We start from the raw sequence: 23,531 nt of genomic DNA, 5'->3' as shown, positions 1-23,531 counted from the left end.
TAGTCTCTCTGGGAGGAACTTTTGACCAAAATCTGTCCTTTAACTCACACATTAAAATAGTCTCTAGAAGTGCCTTTTTTCACCTGAGAAATATCGCAAAGATCAGGAAACTACTGACGTGGCATAATGCTGAAAAGTTAGTCCATGCATTTATTATTTACAGGCTGGACAATTGTAATTCTTTATCAGAGTTTCCAAACAACTCTTTGAGAAGCCACCAGGTGATTCAAATTGCTGCAGCTAGAGTTCTGACAGGTATTGACAAAAGAGATCACATTACGCCTGTAATAGGCCTGCAGCCATCTCTTCAATGGCTGCCCATTAAATTTAGAATAATTTTTAAAATTCTTCTTCTGACCTACAAGGTCCTCAGTGGCCTACCTCCATCCTACCTGGAGGAGCTAGTGATGCCTTATAATCCCAATAGACCGCTCCGTTCTCAGAATGCTGGTTTACTTACTGGTCCCCAGAGTCTCTAAAGGTAGAATGGAGGGGCTGAGCATTTAGCTACCAGGCCCCCTTGCTGTGAAACCAGCTCCCTGTCCAGGTATGGGAGGCTGACTCCATCTCTACTTAAGACTTAAAACCTTTCTCTTTGAAAGCGCCTTTTTATCTGTAATTATGTATTTTCAGTTATTATCCTAGACAGACCAATTATCATATTTAGAGGGTTGTCTAATTATTAGGTCACATCTTAGCTATGCTGTTATAGGCCAAGGCTGCCGGGGTCCGGAAACATGATCACCAGGCCTCTGTCACCCCACTGGGTCATGGTTTCCTCTCCTCTCCTCTCCTCTCCTCTCCTCTCCTCTCCTCTCCTCTCCGCCTCCTCATCCAGCAGACTAGTTATGCTGATTCCTGTGTAGTTTTTCTGCTTCTCTCCCCCTATTCATTTACAGGTATCGCCGCCTTCGGAGCTGCATGATGACCTCTGGCCCCACTGACCCATTGTATAGTGTATTTTTGTGTGTGTTTCTGTGCTCTGTGCCTCTCCTCTCCTCTCCTCTCCTCTCCCCCTCCCTCTCCTTCTCCTCTCCTTTCCCCTCCCTCTCCTTTCCTTTCCTCTCCCCCTCCTCCTCTCCTCTCCTCTCCCCCTCCCTCCCTCTCTTTCTCCTTCTCCTCTCCTCTCCCTCTTCTTCTCCTCTCCTTCTCCTCTCCTCTCCTTTCCCCTCCCTCTCCTCTCCTCTCCTTTCCTCTCCCCCTCCTCTCCTCTCCCTCTCCTCTCCCTCCCCCTCTCCTCTCCTCTCCTCTCCTCTCCTCTCCTCTCCTCTCCTCTCCTCTCCTCTCCTCTCTCTTTACCCAGCTGGCCATCAGCAGGAGGGTCCCCCTACATGAGCCTGGTCCTGCTCAAGGTTTCTCCCTGTTAAAGGGGAGTTTTTCCTTGCCACTGTTGCTTGTCTGGGGTTAGGCCCTGGGATTCTGGAAAGCGCCTTGAAACAATTTTGATTGTAACAGACGCTATATAAATAAAGATTGATTGATTGATTGATTGATCTCTGCCTATTCTCTCCTCTACCTGTGCTTCCCCCTTCTCCTCCCCATCTACCCAGCTGGCCATCAGCAGGAGGGTCCCCACACATGAGCCTGGTCCTGCTCAAGGTTTCTTCCTGTTAAAGGGGAGTTTTTCCTTGCCACTGTTGCTTGTTGGGAAGTTCACGCTTTATTTCAGTTGTCAAGGTCAGCTGAGCTGACTTTAGTTTCTGTGGTGTGTCTGTAGCAAAAGGCTGCACATAGAACAGAATAACCACACAGAAACAGCAGGTTTAGCACTGATGTTTTACTAGAAAACAAACCAAATGAGACAGAAACCAAAGATGTCAGATGAAGAGCCATGCTACATGGCTCAGTATGAAGGGTTCAGTTCTGTGGGAGATGGGAAACATTCTTACTTCCAACATAATGAAATCTGCTGACACTCTGACAGGAACCAGTTGCTGACGGCATGATTACAGGTAGATTAGATATAGAGCCTTGGACCATTCTGGTGCTCTAACTTTAAACTATACACAGACTCACTCAAACATTATTGATAAGTCAGGAAAAAGCTAGACTAGCTCTGAGACTAGAAGGTGGCCTGTCACATCCACTGTGTGAAACTCAGATGGCGTCTGACCAACAGTCGGGACTTGAGTTGGGAGTAAGAACCTAAAGGAAAGAGCAGGTGTCTGCGCAGGGTGGTACTGTAGCTAGACTGCCGAAATGGAGCTCTATAAGACAACTGCACTTTAATGGATGCACATGATGTGTAACAGTAAAGGAAGCAGAAGACATTTATGTTGTGAGGTTTTGATGTCTATTCTGTCAGAAACCCCAGGAGAGTCCTCATGCGAGAAAGGTGATGGTTAGAATGAGGCAGAACACACAAAAATAACCATGATAATAATAATAAAGTCCAAATCACACAAGACAGTTCTCACCAGGATATGTAATGTCATGTATTCAACATCTCTGTATTCAATAGTTTTGCCTTGCATAATGGTTCCAGGTTTACTGTGGCTGTGGTTAACCCTGCTGAGGTTGAACAGTTTTTGAGACACAGATTTAAAAAAAAAAATAAAATAAAACTTTGTCAAAAAGTAGTGAGCTAACATAAAACAAGAAACACAAATGCTACAGTCTAAATGTCAGATAGCATTGTTTCCCTACAGTGGAACACTCACAGTGGCTCATCCTCTCTTAAAAGGTTCTCATTCTTTTTAAAGTGCACCAATAAAACATGGTGGACTAAAACCACAACAATGCAATAAAAGAGCTGTGAAGAGCCACTCAGAAAAACAGGCAGAAATAATGTAAAAATCATCCAAATCGTTGCCGTAGTGATCATTCTGAGTTGACACTGTGTATGAAATGTGTGTATGTGTGTGTAGATGTGCACTTTTACATATGTGTGTCCATGTGAGTGGACACTCATTAGATGCGCTGAACCCACAAAGACATGTGACACAATGTTGTAAAGACATCAAAACAAACAAACAATCCCAGAAGGAACAGTCAGATAACAGAAGACAGTAAACGCAATGGCAAACAATCGTCGGCAGGTAGGTATATTCTGATATATATATATATATATATATCTCAAGTAATTAATAACAAGTAGTAGTTACAAGTAGTGGTATTTGCATTAATATTCTTTATTGCGATGTTATCTAATATGCTTATAAAAGGATGAGTGAATTCTCTTCTGCTACAGCTATTTACAAGAATTTCAAAATGAAGCTTTCTGACCGTCCACCAGCCACTGGAAAATCATCTCTAATGGTGAGCCAAGTCATCAGAGTCCGCCTCTGTTGGAGAATTCAACATCCACACAAATCACTTTAGATTCGGGGTCAAATGTGGTGCACATCCCATAAACATGTCACGAGTCAGAGTGATGCTGCGGCTGGACTCTTTCAGAATCTGTTTATTTGAATTCATAATTCAGGGAGACATGAGGCAGAATCGCTTCACCAGCTGGTGGGTCTCATCCTGGATGTATGGGCTGAGATATTACTGCAGCTTATTGCCCACATTTTGTTTAGAGTTGAGAATCACTTTGTGGGTTGCTAAATACATCAAGCTGTTCTTATTTTTAAATTTCAATCACTATACATAGATATTAAACCACACATTTGCCCTTTAGAAAAATCACTTTTACATACACACACATGTGAACACACACACACACACTCTCTCTCTCTCTCTCACACACACACACACACACACACACACACACACACACGTGCCTCCTGTCATTATGATGTGTTTACTGGAGGAATGCATTTCTTTCTGAACCCGGTGTGAACGTTGTGACTGAGACCAACCATGTTGGTGTAGTAAGAAAGCATTTTCATTCGGTTGAAAGGGTCCATGGCAACGTAGCAAGTTGACACAGTCAGAACGCTCAAGATTACAGTTTTCTGGTCTTCTAAAGATGAGAATACCTGTCAGTCCGTCTTTGCAGGCAAGATCAAATGACCATGATGATGAGAATATGTTATATAAGGCGTTGTCAGAGGTATGGCCTATTTGCCAACATTGATTATAGCGCAGGTAGCAAAATAGCTTTGTTGTCTTTCACTTCTATTTCTCAATCTCATCATCTTGTGTCGCCATCATAATTGATCAGGTTTGTTCACAGCTCATAGTTCTTTAGTCTGTGCTGGATTTTCAGGAAAATATTGAATGCTGCGGGCAAATGTGAAGGTCACATCTCTGAACTGTTGAGTCCACAGGTGTTGTCTCTGGTAGAAGAGGTCAGTGGCAGCAGCAAGATGAGCTAAGGATGGACAATGATGATGTTTGCTATGGATCTGTGTATTCAAGCATGTCAAATGTGTGTTTAGTGTATCTGAGTATTTGCAGTGTGTGTTATGGATGAACATGTGATGGTGTGTGTGTTTGTTGCTAAGGCACGGCAGGTGTATTTGGTTTTCAGGGCAGTCCTGATGAGACCACAGCAAGGCCGGGGTGTCGGAGGGAGGCGCGGTCGGCATGCACGGCTTTTGGACAGTCTGGCGTCAAGACGCGGCCATTCTCCCCCACACTACCGGTAATAGACAGACGGGCCTTGTTCCGCATGGCTTCAGAAAAAGACAGCTAATGTGGACAGATGAAGGGGGAAACAGGGAAACAGTAGAGAGGAGGTCTTCATTTGACATATTCACACTTCCTGTACAAGAAATGCAGGCAGCATGCACATGCACACACCTACACACGGTCTACAAATGATTAGAGAGGGTGCTTTCACACTCACAGTTGTTATCATGAGTATTGGTAAAAATCACTGGTATAAGATTTTTCTTTCATCTCTACAAACTTGATGAGATGATCAATTAGGGCTGACTTCAACTCTGGCATAAAAGCACCCAAATGTAAAGGCTGAAAGGTTCCAAGAACACACAGAACTTCAATAAAGCCACAACTATTTAAAAAAAGCAGGCAACAAGTATAAAAAGCAATTTGGTTTATAGACATCTGCATTCAGGGGTCCTGGGTTTCAGGAAAAGTCAGGTGAAGATTTTGAAGGATTTAGAATGTGGGGGCCTTAAAAAGCCAACAGAAAACATGAGAAGTTGCCTTTACGCACAAAACTTTAAGATTTATAGAGAGGGTGAGACTGACTATACTGCTCAGAGGAAGGTGACACTTCACACACAGGTGACTTTGTGATGTTACAATGTTGCTGCGGCTATTGGATAAAAACAAACTCTGAGGCAACTAAAGAGCCTGAAATTATGCCGCTAATGCTGAGTTGGGCAATTTGTGCTACTCAGCAAGAGTATTGACAAAGCTGTTGTCAATGTTTTTAAACTCATACAGTCCCATAAATTAGATATGAATTTAAAGATCTAAAAGGCATTCACATACATTTACAGTAATTGGGTTACTTCTGTCTGCCTGATTACTGTTCAATTAAAACTACACAACTAAGCTTCCCTGTGTTGTTTCTGCTACTAATACAGTATTTAGTACTGGTATAATAAGAGCATACAGCATCCTATGAGGAGGGTTTCTAAAGCCCTTTACTTCCTCTTTACCATTAACAACAGCAACATAATGAAGCAGCTGTTATATATGAAGTGTTTATTTAAACAGCTTTTATAGTTTATAAAAAAATTTAGTTACTTTTACTTTTGAGTGGCAGTAAAAGAGCTGCACAACTTCCATTATTGGGTGTTACTTTAATTTCTTCCATTGTGTGACCTTCACTAATGCAGAAATCTGAAATTCTAACAGTAAAAAGACATAACTGGTGTCGATGAATTGGTTCATTTAATTACCCTGTGAATGATTTTCATGACAAGCACTAGATTATGCGGTTAGCTCACTCAAGGCCATTCAAATAAATTAGCCAAGAAGAAATTGAAGGGAAAATGGCATCATAGATTAATAATGAAATAAATATTATAAAGCTTTACACTATAAAAACTTACAAATGAGTCTTGATTTGACCTGAAGGTTTGCACCCCCCCTTAGTATAAAGAACTGTTTTTTTGTAGTTTATATTTGCCCTGATGGACTGACTGTTACATAGTAACAGAAAAATCTGCTACTAGTAATGTGTTTTGACATATTGTGCACTCCTTTTCCTTCACAAATGTGTTATAATGCAGGTGCCTGTTGAAGCCATCGGTGCAGAGCATCACCACGAATGCGGACAGTAAACCTTTCGCCAACATCATTATTGTCATCAAGATCTGCAGCCAAAGACGATGGAACCAACTTTGTTGTTGGAGAAATCCACTCTAGTCAGACTGAAGGAATTTCACAAAAAGGGAAGGAGAAATATCACGAAGAGGTTAACTAAGTGGTAAATAAGCATTTGTGTTAAATTAAAGCTCTGATTGGTTCCACAATGCTTGACCACATCTTCATTACCACAGAAAGAACAACAATTTAGCACAGGCCGCTTGCTTCCGCCTCTACATCCACATTACATTAATCTACAGCACCAAAGTCAAACTACCATCAGTCCCACTATTCGGCAGCCACTAAATCCTACCCCTATATCTTGACCCCCTCGGAGCCGTACACGTTGTACCCCTCCCTATAAGTGGCTAGATTCTGGGTGCTGGGGGAGGGGCTGGGGCAGTGGGGGGGGCTAAGGTCCACCTTCATGCGTTTGGCCTCGGCTCGCGACTTGTAGCAGAACTCAACCAGCGCCACCAGCATGGCCAGGCCAAGACCGCCCACAAGGATGTAGAAGACGCCGGCCACGTTGGACAGACTCAGAGCTTGAGACGACTTATCCTAGAGACAGGAGGGCGGGAAGGGGAAGGGGGATGGGGGTGTTGGTGATGAGGTGTGAGGGCCAAGAACAGGACCAGATATGAAGATCCAACAGAAAACCATGGTGGGAAATGACAGGTAAACAAAAGGAAATGAAAGGGTAGAGTCGGACAGAGTTGAAAATAAAGGAAGTCACAGAAGGTAGAAAATCAAGTGGGAGAAAGTGGGAACATGGCAGCCAAGGAGGGAAAAAGCAGAGAGAGAAAGAGAAAAGTATACGGGAAGTTAGACACAGAAATGGAGATTGAAAATGTTACAGACGTGTCAGAATCTGTTGTAAAAATGTCTAATTTTACATTCTATTTGTATGAATACAGACGTCTTTGTGAGCTCACCAACACAGCTACGCCATCTATCTCTAACACAGTAAGACTACACTCTACATACTCTACTATACTCTCTACATATGTACAACAGTAACAGTTCTGACTGAAATCAAGCTCTAGCACATCATATAACATTACTAAATAAACACAAAGCACTATGTCAGTTAAGCTGCGGTGACATTTTACTGCAGTTGGTGATGTAAAAGCTACTTTTCTACTCTGAAATTAACGTTTATATCTTCATCAGAGGCAAAAATAAATGGTATAGAGTAGACTGTAAACATATGGTAACTCTTTATCTTTCAAGTCCATTTCTGAAAATAATGAATAAATCCTATTTGGTTAGAAACAGAGGGAATGGAGTTTAATAATAAGGGAAACTGTTATACAGTTATAACGATGGCATAATCATAATTTCAGCTTCTCTGACTTTAAAAGAATAAGTGATACTTTTTCTTTGATAAGTCTAAAGACTTCACCCCAACACAGTTAATGCATTTGTAGGATTTTACAAACAGTATAAATTTCTCTACATTTTACCTTTAATACAGGTATAACAACAATAATTCCATATGCAAGTAAAGTGTTACCACATTTTACATTCATGTTATGGGAGCACATATACTCTAATTATTGTGAATACATTTGATCAGGGCCAAAGCATTTATTTTTATCAATTAGATAAGTGCCAGGCCACAAAAATGGTATGATGAAATAAACTATGAGATTAGCTCATGATATTCCTTATCTCTAAGATTGAGGTATTCTCATGTTGATTAATTGGGTCCACTAAGAAAAAAGATGAAAGCAGTCGACTAGACTGACACATATGTTCTAATATTCGTCTTAATCAAACAGTAGCTGCATTAATCTCAGGATGAGAGGTTCAGGCAGTGTGAGACTGACCTTACTTCCAGAGTCCTTGGGTCCACACTCTCCCTTGTCATACCACCATTTGTTTTTCAGTTTGTCTAAGACGCCTGCTTCGCTCAGTTTCAAAACTGCAAGGTTTACTGGGGTTCTTCGCGTGTAAAAATAACATAAATAACATCATAGGTCATGTTATTTTATGTTATTAGGGTATTTCACATTTGCAGTCACACATTAAGTCATTTTGTTAAGATAAAGTGACCTAGCATGGATCCCACCAAGTATGTCTGTGCGCTCATTGAGGAGGAGCTGGGAGAGCAAGAAGCTAGCTAGGATGAGCTACAGGCATATGAGTGGGACCCACCTTTGTCACTTCTAGTAACACACCCATCCTGCCCCAGCTGGTTTGACACTCAACAGACAAGAGGTAATGACTGTTAAGGCTGGATTATTGGCCCAAAACTGCTCTGTGCTATGACCGGGAGAATCTCTTCCACTACTAGACGCAGACAATTTTACATTCTGTAAATCTACTGACGTCATATTTGGCTGACCTTCCTGCTCTGCAAATGATGATTCTCTGTGATGTTTGTGACCTCCACCAACTTAACTGATTTTTCAAAATCCATTAGATGAAATGGCACAAAGTTTTGCATGGACATATTCAAGGTAATGCATCTTGATTAGTTTGGTGAGCTTTGATATTTCCTCTAGAGCCTCCTTTAGTTGACATTTGCAAAACTGCATCAAATATCCCAGTTCTCCTCAGGCTAAAACGTCCAGGACATCACAAACAGCTAATTTATAGATTTGAATGCTGAATAAATCATTTGATCTTCCAGTAATCTAAACAAATGAATTACTTGTGCAAAAAAGGTCAAACAGCTGCTAAAACACGGGAGATATATGGACTGAGTTCCAAAACGAGAGTCGTAGTTGAACATATCTGAACTTGATTCATCCTTCCCCACCTAGTGGTTGTTGCTGTGCCCATGACACACTTTCATACTACATTTAGTTTTTTAGAATTGTCTTGTGCCATTATTTTCACTCTTCCCACTTCCTTTTTCTCCCCAGAGCTGCCACTAGGAGGCAAATATTCCAACCTTGACAGTAATTGGTCTCTTTCCATTTCCATCTTTTCATCATGAAACCCTCTTGTCCTTAGAGCACTTGTAATTCAGGTGAGGCATTTACAGAGATGAATCAGCTGTTGATGATGAGCTGTGCTTCACTCATATTGCTGAAGTGGGGACAGATTTCCAATGATGAAGATAAATAATTTTCTATTAAATTTTCTTTAAGTATTTATTATCTTTTGCTCTCTTTTTAGCATTTAAATGAAAGAAGGTTGACTTTTTGTTTATTATTAATAATATTGTGACATCTTTTTGTGTGTTTCAACAATCTCAAATGTTGTGCTTATGCCAATGGGTCTGAACCTTTTCTGTGAAAGGACACACACCAGTGACAACGCAACAACGGTTCACTGGGGCAGATGCCTGTGTTACACTCCCAGAAGTAGGGGACTGTCACGGGCCGTCTACCCGTGAGCAGCCCTACCCCATCCCCCTAGTGGTGGGGTGGGCAGACAGAGAGAGCTAACCTTGGAATCCCCTCCCCCGCTGCCACATTCTCCTTTGTCATACCACCACTTGTTTTTCAATTTGTCCAACAGGCCCTGCTCGTTGAGCTTTAGCACGGCCAGGTTGACCGTGTTTCTTAAAGTGAGAAAGGAGGGACAGATAAGATAGTTTGGTCAGAGCAGAGGATGGGGGCTAGATAGATAGATAAATGAATATGTGTTGTGGGGAAGAGGATGAGTAGGAGAGGGAGCAGATAAATCAGAAAGGTTTAAGGGACAGTGTGGGTTAGTGGTAAAGATGTACTCCAGACAACACTCTGTCTTACTGTTTTTCCTACCTCTGAACAATTTTAAAATTACATCTTTGTTTCACATTTTTAGCTTCCAGAGGAACATCATCACAATTACACTACAGTTGTCTCAGCTGATGCTGTGTTTCTGTGTGTGATTGTGTGTGTGTGTTTACGTGTATAATCGACTTATTGGATGCACCACTCCAGGTAAGCTCTGGTGTCATGTGTTGAAGCTGCGATGGAACACTCAAAGCAGATCTGTTGCCATGGTTGCTGACAGATGCATGTGTCCAGTGTTGTGTGGTGCAGGTGTTGAACTGCACAGGTCTGTTTGCAACAGATGGTAACTATGGAATTTCTGCATTTTACAGTTTACACCTACTGTGCTGTCTCAGATGGTTTTGTTTGATCTTGGTCATTTGATTAATTGAGAGCTGTTACACAGCTGCAGGTCCATTGACAGTGTACAATATCTGTCTGAAATTATCTGTAGTTTATTTTCTGAGTGGCTCTTCTTTGAATTTACTCAACTTTGACAATTATTTGTACTCGTCAGATTAGATATGAGCTTCACTAGAAAGAGTTTGGGCATATATAAAGACAATTATGACACAAGAACAAGTTCTCACTCATCAAAATGTTTACTTAAAATACAGCCCTGTGCTAATGTTCTTCAGCATGAACCTGCCAAACACACACTTTTGTACAGCAGCAACAACATATTTGTCTGAGGGGCTTATTTTGACCTACAGTAATGTTTTAAAGTGGTAAAAACCATATTTCATACTATAAACAGAGGAATGACCAGTACAGTTAGGTGTGGCCAAAGTGACCATATTTGTGTGTAGAAAATGTGTCTATAGAAGAAGACTGTGGCTCAAATGAAGTAGGCTTCCAGCTGCAGTCACAGGCTGACTGACGCGCAGAAAACAAAGCTGGATGTTATGTTCAAACTAGAAATGTAACGATGCATCTGCACTGAAGCTTAAATCCAACCACAAGTCAAACAGTCTTTAATGGAACACAAATGTCCTCTTTAAGCAGGTAGGCAACTTGGCAAACAGGAGAAATGCAGCCTTGTGTTAGCTTCTGCTCTTACATTTGAAAGAACGAAACAAACTACTGATTTTTTGTTTTCCCTACAGGAACGGACTTATTTATGCTTCTTTCTTTCATTGTTCTTGGTACAGCACATGCACACTGTCTTTTCATTTTTGTGCATATTGTTGGATATTCTCAGTGTACACTCAGTACACTAGCCCCCAAACTAGCCCAACTGTACAGCAAAAGTCAAGTAGTTGGAAAATATGTTGTCAAATCGCCTGGAACTGTATTTTAATTGTGATTTCCTATCAGTGGTTTACACCTGACAGCTGCTCTTGGGCAGTCATGATTGGGTGATTTATTGTGAACAAACTGCACCTACTCCAGATTTTCTACTTTAGAACCCCTCAAAACTGTATGGGTAGCTTTTGACAGGTAAGATGATTGAGAGAGAGTGTTCTCTGGGGTCTGCTGTAAATTACAAACCATCTCAATGATGCAAGAGGGATGGATGGGAACAGTTTACTTTTCTTCAGTCAGTCATACATAAGAAAAAAAACATTGATTTCTAAAATTCATTTGAATAATGAGGGAAATTTTCTTTCCCTGTAAAAGTCTCTAAAGCTGCACCGAGAGGAGAGGAAGGCTCGTCTGATATGCACAATTTTGTCCTCATGTGTGCATCGAGGTCAGATTTGAGCTGATAGACACACCAGAGACAAGTGGCCTAGCCCCAGGTTGCCTTTCACTCCTCCCTCATAAATGGAAAAAGACAAATGATGAATGAAAACTGTTATGATTTGGAGGGATTTCTTTGCACTGCACACTGAGGAAAGTCCAAGGAGGTGATTGAGACTGACGTGCTGCTTGTCTTTCAACTTTTTATAAGACAAATCTGAAACGCTGAAAGCAGGCCAGGTGAAAGGAGAGGGAGGGGACCCAGTGATCCTGCTTGGCTGAAATTGGTGATTATTCTCCCGCAGTAGACATGTTCTCTATAGCTTCACCTTAGAAACAAAAGATTGCATTGTTGAGTTGAGTTGTAAGGTGCAAATGGTTGAGTTGTAGCTGCAAATGAACAGCTGTCTGCTGAGGGTAAAACCACCACATCTAAAGGGCAACTGAGCTCGTTACTCATTTATCTCCCCACATTAAGGGTGATACAGGCTGGAATGATTACATGTTTGAAGAGTCTTTGATTTGGGTTTTATTTATTGGTGTCTAATAACCATCTTGTTTTTATTATTTTAAAATAAGGTCTAAATAGAAGGTTGTTTTCTCTCAAAATTGTCATTTGATCACTTCTTTTGTTTCATTTCCAATCCCCCAATTGCCTGAACTCCTCAAATTCTTGTTTTTAGTTGGTTGTATGGTTATAACTTCCTCCTTGTGGCTTTTGATGTGGCAGGAGCAGTCTGAGGTGCTGCCTCTCCTCATGGTTCTAATCATCTCTTAGATCTCTTCTATACATTAATCACAGTCATCATCCTATCACAGCCGTGACTACAGCAACACCTCTGTGCATGGAAAGGAAACAAAACCACAGGATGATGCACAAAGGGAGAGATTTACCTGCATGGTGGCCCTGTGGAAAAACAGAATGACTTTAATGTGGGGGGGATTAAAGGGGGGTGACACAGGGCCCGCAAGTGGAGCTAACAAGTTAACAAAAAGAGATGGAAAGAATGGAGACTTGTGAGAGCTCGAAGATAAAAAGGAAGCATGGGGAGGACATTCTACATGTTGTCACTGCTGCTGGGTAAAAATCTAAAGTCACTTCTTTGTCATTACGAGTCAGAAATTGGGATAATGGCATTAAATTTTGGTTGATTTAGTTGAAAAACATCCAAAAATGTGAATGGTAACTGACTCTTTAACTGGATGGTTTTCACCTGACAGCAGTGCTGGTTCACATGCGTTCATTTTAAAGGCACAGCAGGGTGGGTGGAATATTGCAGCAATAGTACAGATCTGCTGTTGCCTATTGTTACTTTATTCCACCCACCTTAACTGTGAGCCTTTGGGGGTAGCGATCCCATATCCTTTGGAGTCCAGGTTTCCCCCGACTTTCATGGTGTCGCAGGGCTTGCGCTGCTCTGTGTACTCGTTCATCGTTGACTCCAGGAGGAAAGCGTACTTCCCCTTGGACTTGCGCACCCTTGCCACACCCTCTGCTGTAGTTTTGGTGAAGACGGTGGGTTCAGCAGACTTCATGTAGGACCACATCTTCTCATATACTGCTATTTTAGACCTCTGCGTTTTGGGTGGGGAAGAAATAGGATTAAAGGTAAATGTGAACAGATCCACAGTTAGGATGTTTCATACTTTAGTGACAGCCTTAAAGGCCAGATTGATTTTAAATGAGCATCACAAAGAATCTAAACGTTGGTCATGTTTTTTTCAGGATATTTGGGGAGAATATGTGGACTTTATTAACAACCTCCCTATAGATTACGACACTGGTGGCTGATGTTTCAGTCATTTACTCTTTAAAATATCAAAAGTTACTGTAAAATAATTTTAAACCCGCTACTACAGACTACCTAAAGCAAATGAAATGGCATTGTTTCCCCTCTCCCCATAGAGATGACAGTTATATAAAAAATGTTAAAATAAAAAAACACCTTAAATTAAATAAAACATCTTTGATTGTAATTCACATCTTAGTGACGGCTGGAATAAATAACAGCCTCCTTAAAAACTGATTGGATCATCAGTTGAACATGCCAGTCTCGCCGGGGCAACTCAAACCCCTTAGAGATGTTAATACCACACCGAAGGAGTGACATGGATGCACCATTTTCATTATGTTCACTCAATCACGCTGCTTAAACCAATTGAGACCAATTGATGCTGCTTATTGAGTGCTGTTGTTTTTTGTTTCTAAAATAGCTACCTTGCGCACAAGGATCTCTCTGCTGGCTGATTTATTACTTTGCATTGTTTGAGTTGGCCCATGGGCTCAGGTTGACTGTTACTCCAACAGTCAATGAATGAAACCACCACTCAGATTGAAGCCCCTCTCTTCCATCTTCCTTTTTGTTGATCCACTCAATTGCGGTGACACTTATAACCACATATAAAATGTAACACTATATCTGCGCTGACAAGTCAAGCATGAATTTTACTTTATCTGAGGTTATGATGGCAGCATACTGATTCAGTTACTGTTATTACTTCAGTCAGCAATTTAACAGAAAAGCTTATCACAGGACCACGTGTCGCTCATTCTAAATAAGATAGATACAGAAATAGAAATACACTCAACATGTGCACATCTCCTATGTGTAAGTGTATGTATTGAGTGTGCCCAAGGGTGAAAATGAGGAGGAGAATTTGTTATCCCTGGTCTTTCTCCTCTTTTCCCTCCTGCTGATAAAACATCATTCTGTTGCTCTGCCAGCGACCAGCCTCCACCTCCAGATATGGTGTGTGAGTGTATGCTCATGTGTGACCGATGCCTCTTCCATAATAATGTAATTTACACCCACAGGGTGATCATTATATTCCAACTCTTTCTTCAGACTACCTTTGGTGTTATCCATCCATCCATCCGTCCATCCGTCAGTCTGCCCGCCCGCCCGCCCGCCCGCCCGTCCGTCCGTCCGTCCGTCCGTCCGTCCATCCATCCATCCATCCATCCATCCATCCATCCATCCATCCATCCATCCATCCATCCATTCATTCATTCATTCATCCCTCCATCCATCTCCAAAGGATATGGGATCGCTATGTACGTGTGTCATCAATGGATGGATAACATTTTGGCATCCACCAATTTTACTGACGTTTTAATTGTTTTTTGTGTGTGTGTGTGTATGTGTGTGAGAGTGAAAGATGAATAGACAGTAAAGACAGACAGATTGTTTGGCCTTGAGTGACAATTTCGAGTGATTCTCATTCTTTTACAGTGATTTAGTCTGTAAAGCAGGAAATAGATGCTCTGTAAGTCACCTTTAGGTCTCTGCAGTATGAAGAACACACACACGCACACAGACACAGACACACACAGACACAGACACAGACACGCACACACACACACACACACACACACACACACACACAGATAATTAATGGCGGTGGCAAATCCCCTTCAGCTGTGGGAGAGTAAATTGCTTTTTTACCCTCCACAGATTTCAGCTGCTTGTTATGTTGATGATGCCAAAGCAGTTCACAGAAGCACAAACTGTCTGCCCCCCAAACCCCCACCTCCCAACCACGACCGCCACCCCCTCCCCCTGAATTAACACACACTTGTTTGACGGTGAATATCGGTGTGTAGCTAACACACAGAACGGATGAACTTACAAACAATGCTCAGCAACCCCAACAGAGGATTAAATGACAGCAAATTTGCTTGTGTGCCACTGATGTTTCTGCCAACATCAGCAAAATGGACAAATAAATAAATAAGAATCTGCCTCCATCAGCATGGTGTGGATCTGTGTTTGTGGGACCTCTTGTAATTGTAATATGCTTTGGTAAAGAGGTCAGAAGGTGAAGTCGCTGAAGTTCTCTTCTGGGTCACTTCACTCTCCTCTGCACTGTTCCCGTCAAACCGATCCATAGTAACAGCGCCTCTAGGGTAGACACAGATCTCTGTAGCTTTTCACTTTTTACTATACATTCAGGCCATTGCTGTGATTTTCTTTCTGAGACTTTGATTGAGCAGGTGTTAGACAAAATGAGCTTAAAACTGAAAGCCTAGCAGATTTTTCAGCTTTGTGTCATCTTCAAAGTCTGAGTCTCTCCTCATTCATCATGAGCATAAGTCATCCATTTACCCCCCACCCCCCCACCTGGACCACAGTAAATCCTCTAAACTGCCTTTACTCCTTGTTCCACCCACAGTCAATGTGGATTTTCACTCCTTAACTTTTGAGTGCAGCGGTAATAAAATGCCTTTAGACAAATGTTATACACATAAAAGATCTCCATCCTTGGCTCACTGGTTACTCCAGCGGTACAAATGTTGTTACTTCAACTGACTCTGAGCAAGGCTCCAAAGGCCAAAATAGCTCCTCAAGCTGTCTCTTCGGCATATGAATGTGCACGAGTGATTATTTCTAAATCTTGATGGGTTATTCTGCATGGAGGTGTGAAAGGGTGAACGCAGACATGTGATGTAAAGCGCCTTGAGTGTTCACTAATGAGGAGAAAAACATTAGAAACAATTGATTCTTCCATGCACGTTAACATTATAGACATTTGATTATTCTAAGCATAAAGAATATAAAGTATCTGAATATGAAAGCAATATTTAAAAAGACACACTGTTACTTTCACAGTAATTGAAAACCATCACGACTGCTCTTGCGTCATCACTGTGATGTACGAGAAGCTGTCCGTTAATATTCCAGCCATGATTTTAATTTATGATCCTTGGTTTTGTTAATGTACGGTGTGAAAAAAATAAGGTAATTTAGTCCAGACTGCAGCCTGAGGTTACTAGCAAAAGGAATTAAGCAAATAAGCAGAGATCATACCCTGAAGAACTCTTTGGTGGAGCCTGAGTCCAGTGTTCCGTAGGCTATCTCTGTCTGTTTGGCCAAGTCTTCTGCACTCTCTATGGGTGAGACCATTCTTTCCACGGTCAGAAAAGCAGCCAGGTTGGCTGTGTAAGAAGAAATGATGATAAGGGTGAAGAACCACCACACACCTCCAACAATACGTCCAGACAGAGACCTGGAGAGAAGAGAGATGAAGGCCATGTAGGCAGATAAACATTTAGAGAAATGACGTGATGAGGCAGGGAAAGGTGAGAAAAGAAATAAGCAGAAAGATCATGACATACAATGATGAAGGTGAAGGTTAAAGGGATGCAGAGAGCATAAAAGAAAGACAGAAAAAAAGAGAAAGAAGGATAATTAAAATTAGCTCCCCAAGGACATACTAGACACCGTTACACCGTCACACAATTTCAGTGCTGCCTATTATTATTGTCTTTCTACCTTGTGAGCAGTTCTCCACTGATTGTAATCTGGATGTTTCTTCAGTCTCTTCCATCATTATCTTCTGCTCTCACCTTCCTGTGTTTCTACTCTTTATCTCCCAAATGTGGGCAGAAGCTTTGGAGTAACGCTAATTCGTTGTTGTTTGCATATGTGAGCACAGCAAGAATGAACACATTAGGCACTGTGGTGGCGAGAAGATCTGGAGAGTGGAAACAAAAAACAAGAAGGACTTTCTTCCTTCTCCTAGAAACGCTGTTTGAGTTCCTAGCAGCACCTTCAGGCCACATCTGCCAGCAACGAATGATGCGTGATTCCAAGCCCAGAGTCCTATAGATCACGTGAGTGTGTAGTGTGTATAATGTGTTAAAATCTTTTCATCTGTCACCTTTCAGAACAGTGCTTTATATTGAAGGTATGCACTTACTACAGAAACTGGAAAAGGATAAAGCCATTGACAAACCACAATACTACCGTCTATATCCAGGAGAAACCATCCCTTGCATTTATGGATTGCCCAAGATCCACAAACCAGGGACCCCTCTCAGACCCATAGTAAGCAGCATCAATTCGGTAACCTACAACATTTCCAAATACTTGGCCTCCATCTTGTCGCCCATGGTTGGCAACACCCCACACCACATCAAAAACTCCCAAGACTTTGCTCAAAAAGTCGTTGGACTCACACTACTTCCAGAAGAGACTATGGTATCTTATGATGTCACGTCACTCTTCACGTGCATCCCCACCGCCAGCGCCATAGACACCATCCACAAGCACCTTCTATTGGACAAGAATCTTACAGAAAGAACAACCTTAACACCGGCCCAAATCTGCACCATGCTGGACCTGTGTTTGAACACCACCTATTTCCAGTACAGAGAAGGCTTCTACAGGCAGAAACATGGCTGTGCCATGGGCTCACCAGTATCCCCTATAGTTGCCAATCTATACATGGAGAAGGTGGAATCCCAGGCCCTGACATCCTTCACAGGAACTGCGCCAAGCCACTGGTTCAGGTATGTGGATGACACCTGGGTCAAAATTCAAATACAAGAATTGGAAGCGTTCTCCGATCACCTCAACAAAACAGACGAGCATGTAAAATTCACCCGGGAAGAGGTAAAAGGAAACAGTCTGGCCTTTCTGGACTGCGCAGTCAAGATCACTGAGGACAGAAATCTCACCATCGAAGTCTACAGAAAACCTACACATACCGACCAGTACCTCCAGTTTGACTCTCACCACCCACTGGAACACAAGTTGGGAGTGATCAGAACTCTCCAACACCGGGCCAGAGAAATACCCACCACATCCCAAGGCAGAAAGAAGGAACAGGACCACATTAAGACAGCTCTCAAAACATGTGGCTACCCAGACTGGGCCTTCACCAAAACCTCAAGAAAGCGAGACCTCAGCAAAGGAGAGGAGGAGAGAAACAAACGCCGCAGCGTTTCCATCCCCTACCTGTCTGGAGTCTCGGAGAAGTTTAGGAGGATCCTCCAGAAACACGACATACCGGTTCATTTCAAACCCAGCAACACTCTCAGACAGAGGTTAGTACACCCAAAGGACAAGACGCCAAGACCCAAACAAAGTAATATTGTTTATGCTGTACAGTGCCAGGAGAAATGCAAGGAACTGTACATTGGGGAAACCAAACAACCTCTACACAGAAGAATGGCACAACACAGACGTGCCACCTCTTCGGGTCAGGATTCAGCAGTCCACTTACACTTAAAGGAGAGTGGGCACTCCTTCGAGGACAGCCAAGTACGGATATTGGCCAGAGAAGACCGCTGGTTCGAAAGGGGGGTCAAGGAAGCTATCCATGTTAAATTGGAGAAACCATCCTTAAACAGAGGTGGTGGCCTGAGGCACTTCCTATCACCCACATACAATGCAGTCCTCCACTCCTTCCAACAGCAAAACAAACATTCACACCATTCCAAGAGACCCAGTGACTCATCACCATGTGACCCAGCAGACAAAGGGGAGACATCTCAACAGAAACTAGGTGAAGGACCCGACCAACGACCCTACTAACGACTCTCAGGTGACTACCCAGATCATTAGCATGCAAATGGCCACAGGGGCTATATATTTTCAAGCTCTCTCCCCAGCGATTTCAGAACTGAAGAAGCCTTCTGGATAGAAGGCGAAACGTCTTCAAGAGAAGAAACCCAGTCCAGTTGACAGAGAAAACTACCTTGGATATGCACTGAAACAAATCATTTAAAGAGTGAACTACTTACATTAAACCATTTACAAAACAACAGCATATCTCAAATGTATGTATATTAAATAGAGTTTATTTAGGACTGCAATAAATGAGAGAAATACAATAAATTGTGTCCTAACATCCTTTGGCAGCCGTTTGTTTTGCATCCCTGACCTTGAGACACAGTGGTGATATAGTGCTGATATTCTTAGAGACGCTGGGCTTTTATATAGGCAGAAAGTGTGCTGGATGCCGCGATTTTCACCTGTGGAGCGCCTCCTTCAGCCTCAAACCTCTCAATCTTTGCAGCCAAAGGTTCAACCCCTTGAATGTATGGCAGGATGAGCGGAAAAGGAGGCTGATGCTTATTCAGGTACATTTGCAGTATTTCAGGGTGATTCGCTAACTGGGTTGATTTTCATTTTTCATTTATTTACTATTTAATGATGACTGAAGGTTTACAACACTAATGAGATTTACAGCACTTTCTACTGCTTGATACCATTTATATTAAAGAATGTCTCTAAAGCCACTTTGTTGTTTATATATAAAGCACCTGTGGTGGTTTGTAGACATCTTTAGTAAACAACAAAAAAGATTTCAAGAGATTATGTAGATTCCATCCATCCATCCATCCATCCATCCATCCATCCATCCATCCATCCATCCATCCATCCATCCATCCATCCATCCATCCATCCATCCATCCATCCATCCATCCATCCATCCATCCATCCATCCATCCATCCATCCATCCATCCATCCATCCATCAAGAGAGATGGGATCTATTCAGCAGTAATTGTCCAGGCAGGTTGGAGCCCATGATTACCTGTTGGAAGTGAAGTTGAGTGTGTATGGACATGAGTTTGTGTGCATTCATTCCGCTGCTGCATGTGTGTGAACTCAGAGTGACGTTTGTGTTGATTGCTGATGTGTCAAGTGTGAATGTGTGTGTGTGGCAATGTTTGTTGGTGTGCAGCAGCTCATGTATAATCTGTGATAGCCTACAGAGACCCTATGGGAAAGATTAATGCTGCTGTCTGTCTCCGTCTCTTTTCCCATCATGCCTCACTCCTGCAGATCAGACCGGTCTTGAGATATTCTCTTTATTTCACCTGAGGCATCAGAGTTTTTACACCTAAAAGAAGGAATAATTTTGGATTCTTCTGAGTATGACAGGAATCACATTAATCTTTCAGAACATAACCTGTGACTGCAGTCGCTGTAGCACCATCAGGGACAGAGTCAGAGTACTAAAGTAGATTAATGCTGATACATACCAGGCTAAAGAACAGTAAATCAAATGACAAGAGCTCTTAGCTGCACTTTCAGTGTGCGCCTTTGAGATCCAGAAGGTTTGTATTGTATAAAAATCTGCAGCTCAAAATGATGCCTAATGATTAATATATAGTGCTGTCTTCCTTTCTCATCTCATTTTCTATTGCTATCTTCTTTATCACGCTGTGACACATCTCAAGACATTCTTATTGTAATAAAGAGCCATTTTTCTAATTAATAAAAATGACACAAAAAGAGGCTGAAAATCCAGCAAATTCTCAAGTGTGAAATTAAATGAATAATTTGATAAAATTAATAAAATGATAGATAATTAAGACTAGACTGAGCATTAGGAGTAAAAGGTAAGTAATAAGGTGGGATCATAGTAAATGAGCGTACAAGATTCCAACAGACAGAGTCTATAGTTGAGAACCCAGTCACTCAGGACAACTGACTGCTGTCCACTGACCTTCAAACTGGTCATTAATTAGTCAGGATGCTGCACTGTACACTACATTACACCAGTAGCTGGGTCCCAATCGCATTTAAACACTGTCAGAAGCAGCTTGTGGCAAGACGAGAGCTGCAATTTCAGACTTCTATTGACAGGGACACGTTCAATTCCTGGGTGATATTTAGTGAGGATCGGTTTTGTTGTGGCTCGGGTTTCTCGCCTCCTCCCCCACCTGCAGGATCGGCAGGCAGGGGCGGGCCGAACTGTGATGAGCGCTGAGCCTCTGGCGCACCTGCAGCGTATTAACATAATTCAGCGGCTACTTAAACTCCTCTCTCTTTGCCTCCGGTGCCGGATTGTTGTTTCGCCAGCGTCTAGCTCTCACTCTCTGTGATCTCCAGTTGTTCGCCTCCTGTTTACCGTTGTTACTTCCAACGTGTGAGTTTATTCCAGTGCCTCGTCACTGCGTTTTCGTTTGTACTTTTTCTCAATGGTTTTTTCCCTGCATGGTGATTTTTAGTTCGTAGATTTTCTGTTGTTACTTTTCTAGTTTTGTTTCTGTTGCTACTTTTCTTGATTCTCTCGTATTGAACCTTTTGTTTTCAATAAAGAGCCGTGTCTTTAACTTTGCATCTGGGTCCAGGCCTCCTTGACTTTTCATAACAGGTTTACAACTGTCCTTCTTTTGCACTTTCATACACACACACACACACATACACACTCCCCACCACTCTTCTGTCATAGATTTAGGAACACATTCCCCTCTGACCACCTAATCACCCATAACGCTGTTGTCGGGCTTTGGTGCTGTGATCAGACCAGTCAGCCCCATTATAGAGCCATAAAGCCTGAGCTTAAAGCTCTGACAGGTGTGTGGTGCAAATGCCATCTCAAGGTCAGTCTGAGTACAATGACACCAGGAATTATCTTCAGCTTGATGAGCACGATGGAGGCACAAGACAGAAAAATAAAGACATTTTCTTGTCCTGCGTGGAGTAAAAGTGGATAAAATTCCTGATGTTTGTCATTATTAAGAAGAAAGAAAGAAAGCATATATATCTGTCTGCAGAGACTACAGCAGGAAGAGATCTACACAGAATACCAATGCACCGTAGCGCGCGCGCACACACACACACACACACACACACACACACAGAGTTGAGTGCTGCTACCACTCTCCCATGGAGACAGTGGGTTGTATATGAACTAATTAAGCTTTCTGAATTATTTTACAGCTGCTCCAAACCTCTTAGATTCTCAGTCTGAGGCCATATATGTAAGCAGAGTTAACATGTTAATATCTTTTGTCTTTAGATATCAGGTTGGGTTGCGTTGACGACTTAAATTTGACTCCACACACAGACACTGAAAGAGTGATTGCCTGATATTTTACTCTGGTGATTAAAAGCAGCTTTTAGCAGCTGTGGTGCCAACTTTTTAGAATATTGATATTTATACCTCTACATTTCAGTAGATAATCATCCCAAGCTACCTTCAGGCTCTATGTGACATACAGTATGTTCTATCTATTTGTTCTATCTTTTCTTTGTTTTAATGTATGTCTTCTTGTGAGAATCACTGTACTATTTAAAAGAAATGCTAAATATTTAATTTTACCGTCAGCAGATTTGTGTTTGATTTATGACTGATCGCTATTTCTAAATTAGTTGATGTGAGTGTTTATCTAATGAGATGTGTGTGCAGGGTGTATGTGGAACAGGTGGAGCAGGTAGGAACCAGTCAGCTAGTATTGATCTTTATTCTTTCTGATGGGCTCAAATCACAGTTCCTCACCATAACGGCTTGAAGCTCACCTTTATAGTTGTAACAGTTTGGTTCATTAAAGCTGATTAAACCTGCTTTATTACATATATATGCATCATAATCTGCTGCTGTCTCATTTTGATTTAAATTTTAAGTAAGGGTAAATGGAGCCTATTTCAGCAGCACCACTCACACATCATACAGAAAGTGTGAAGACTAGAAAGGAAGTATTCTTGTAAAATAGATAGCTACCATTTAGCCTGGAAAGACTGTCTAGTAGTTTATTTAAAAAAAAGCCCTTCGTAAGGCTAGAACAGCTTATTTTTCTTTAATTGAAGAAAACAAGAACAACCCCAGGTTTCTTTTCAGCACTGTGGCCAAATTAACCAAGAATCACAGTGTTTTAGATCCATGTATACCTTCTTCCCTTAGTGGTGAAGACTTCATGAGCTTCTTCACTGATAAAGTTCTAATTATCAGAGAAAAAGCTAGCCAGGCCTTCCCAACAACTTGACCGTTACCAGTTGTGCTGACTGTGGGAACATACAGGGTCTCCAACGAGCCCTTAAACTCCTTCACTCCTATATATTATTCTGAGGCGTCTTCACTAATTCAGAAATCCAAGACCACCACGTGTCTTTTAGATCCCATCCCAACACACCTGTTGTAGGATGTTTTACCAATGATTGGCAGATCTATCCTGGACCAGATCAATTGTTCTTTAGTGACAGGTTATGTACCCCGGTCCTACAAGGTGGCAGTGATTAAGCCGTTGCTTAAAAAAACCATCACTGGATCCGGACGTACTCGCAAATTATAGGCCGATATCCAACCTTCCTTTTACCTCTAACATTCTTGAGAAGGTTGTGGTGACTCAGTTACTGGAGCACCTGCAGAGAAACAGCCTGTTTGAAATGCTTCAGTCAGGCCTTATAGTACAGAAACAGCACTTATTAAAGTTACTAATGATCTT

At 41.9% G+C, this 23,531-nt stretch overlaps 1 protein-coding gene across 3 annotated transcripts in view; it reads right to left on the bottom strand.

Annotated features, from left to right (window-relative positions):
* Nucleotides 1-1,762: 1,762 nt before the first annotated feature.
* The window catches only part of gria4a (glutamate receptor, ionotropic, AMPA 4a), a 102,598-nt gene continuing 80,829 nt past the window's right edge, over nt 1,763-23,531 (bottom strand). For 2 of the 3 annotated variants that reach the window (XM_029843532.1, XM_029843533.1), the window contains exons 15-19: nt 16,376-16,574; nt 12,895-13,142; nt 8,004-8,118; nt 6,595-6,732; nt 1,763-4,578 (exon numbers count right to left, since the gene is read on the bottom strand). In XM_029843532.1, the coding sequence (XP_029699392.1) occupies nt 4,414-4,578; nt 6,595-6,732; nt 8,004-8,118; nt 12,895-13,142; nt 16,376-16,574 (865 nt within the window). In that variant the 3' untranslated portion in view covers nt 1,763-4,413. The remainder of the gene's footprint in view (nt 4,579-6,594; nt 6,733-8,003; nt 8,119-12,894; nt 13,143-16,375; nt 16,575-23,531) is intronic. The other variant, XM_029843531.1, reaches the window with a different exon arrangement.

Source organism: Takifugu rubripes, chromosome 11 (genome assembly GCF_901000725.2).
Source record: "Takifugu rubripes chromosome 11, fTakRub1.2, whole genome shotgun sequence".
NCBI lineage: Eukaryota > Metazoa > Chordata > Actinopteri > Tetraodontiformes > Tetraodontidae > Takifugu > Takifugu rubripes.
Note: the sequence above shows the minus strand (reverse complement) of the source record. Positions and strands in the feature narration are given on the sequence as shown.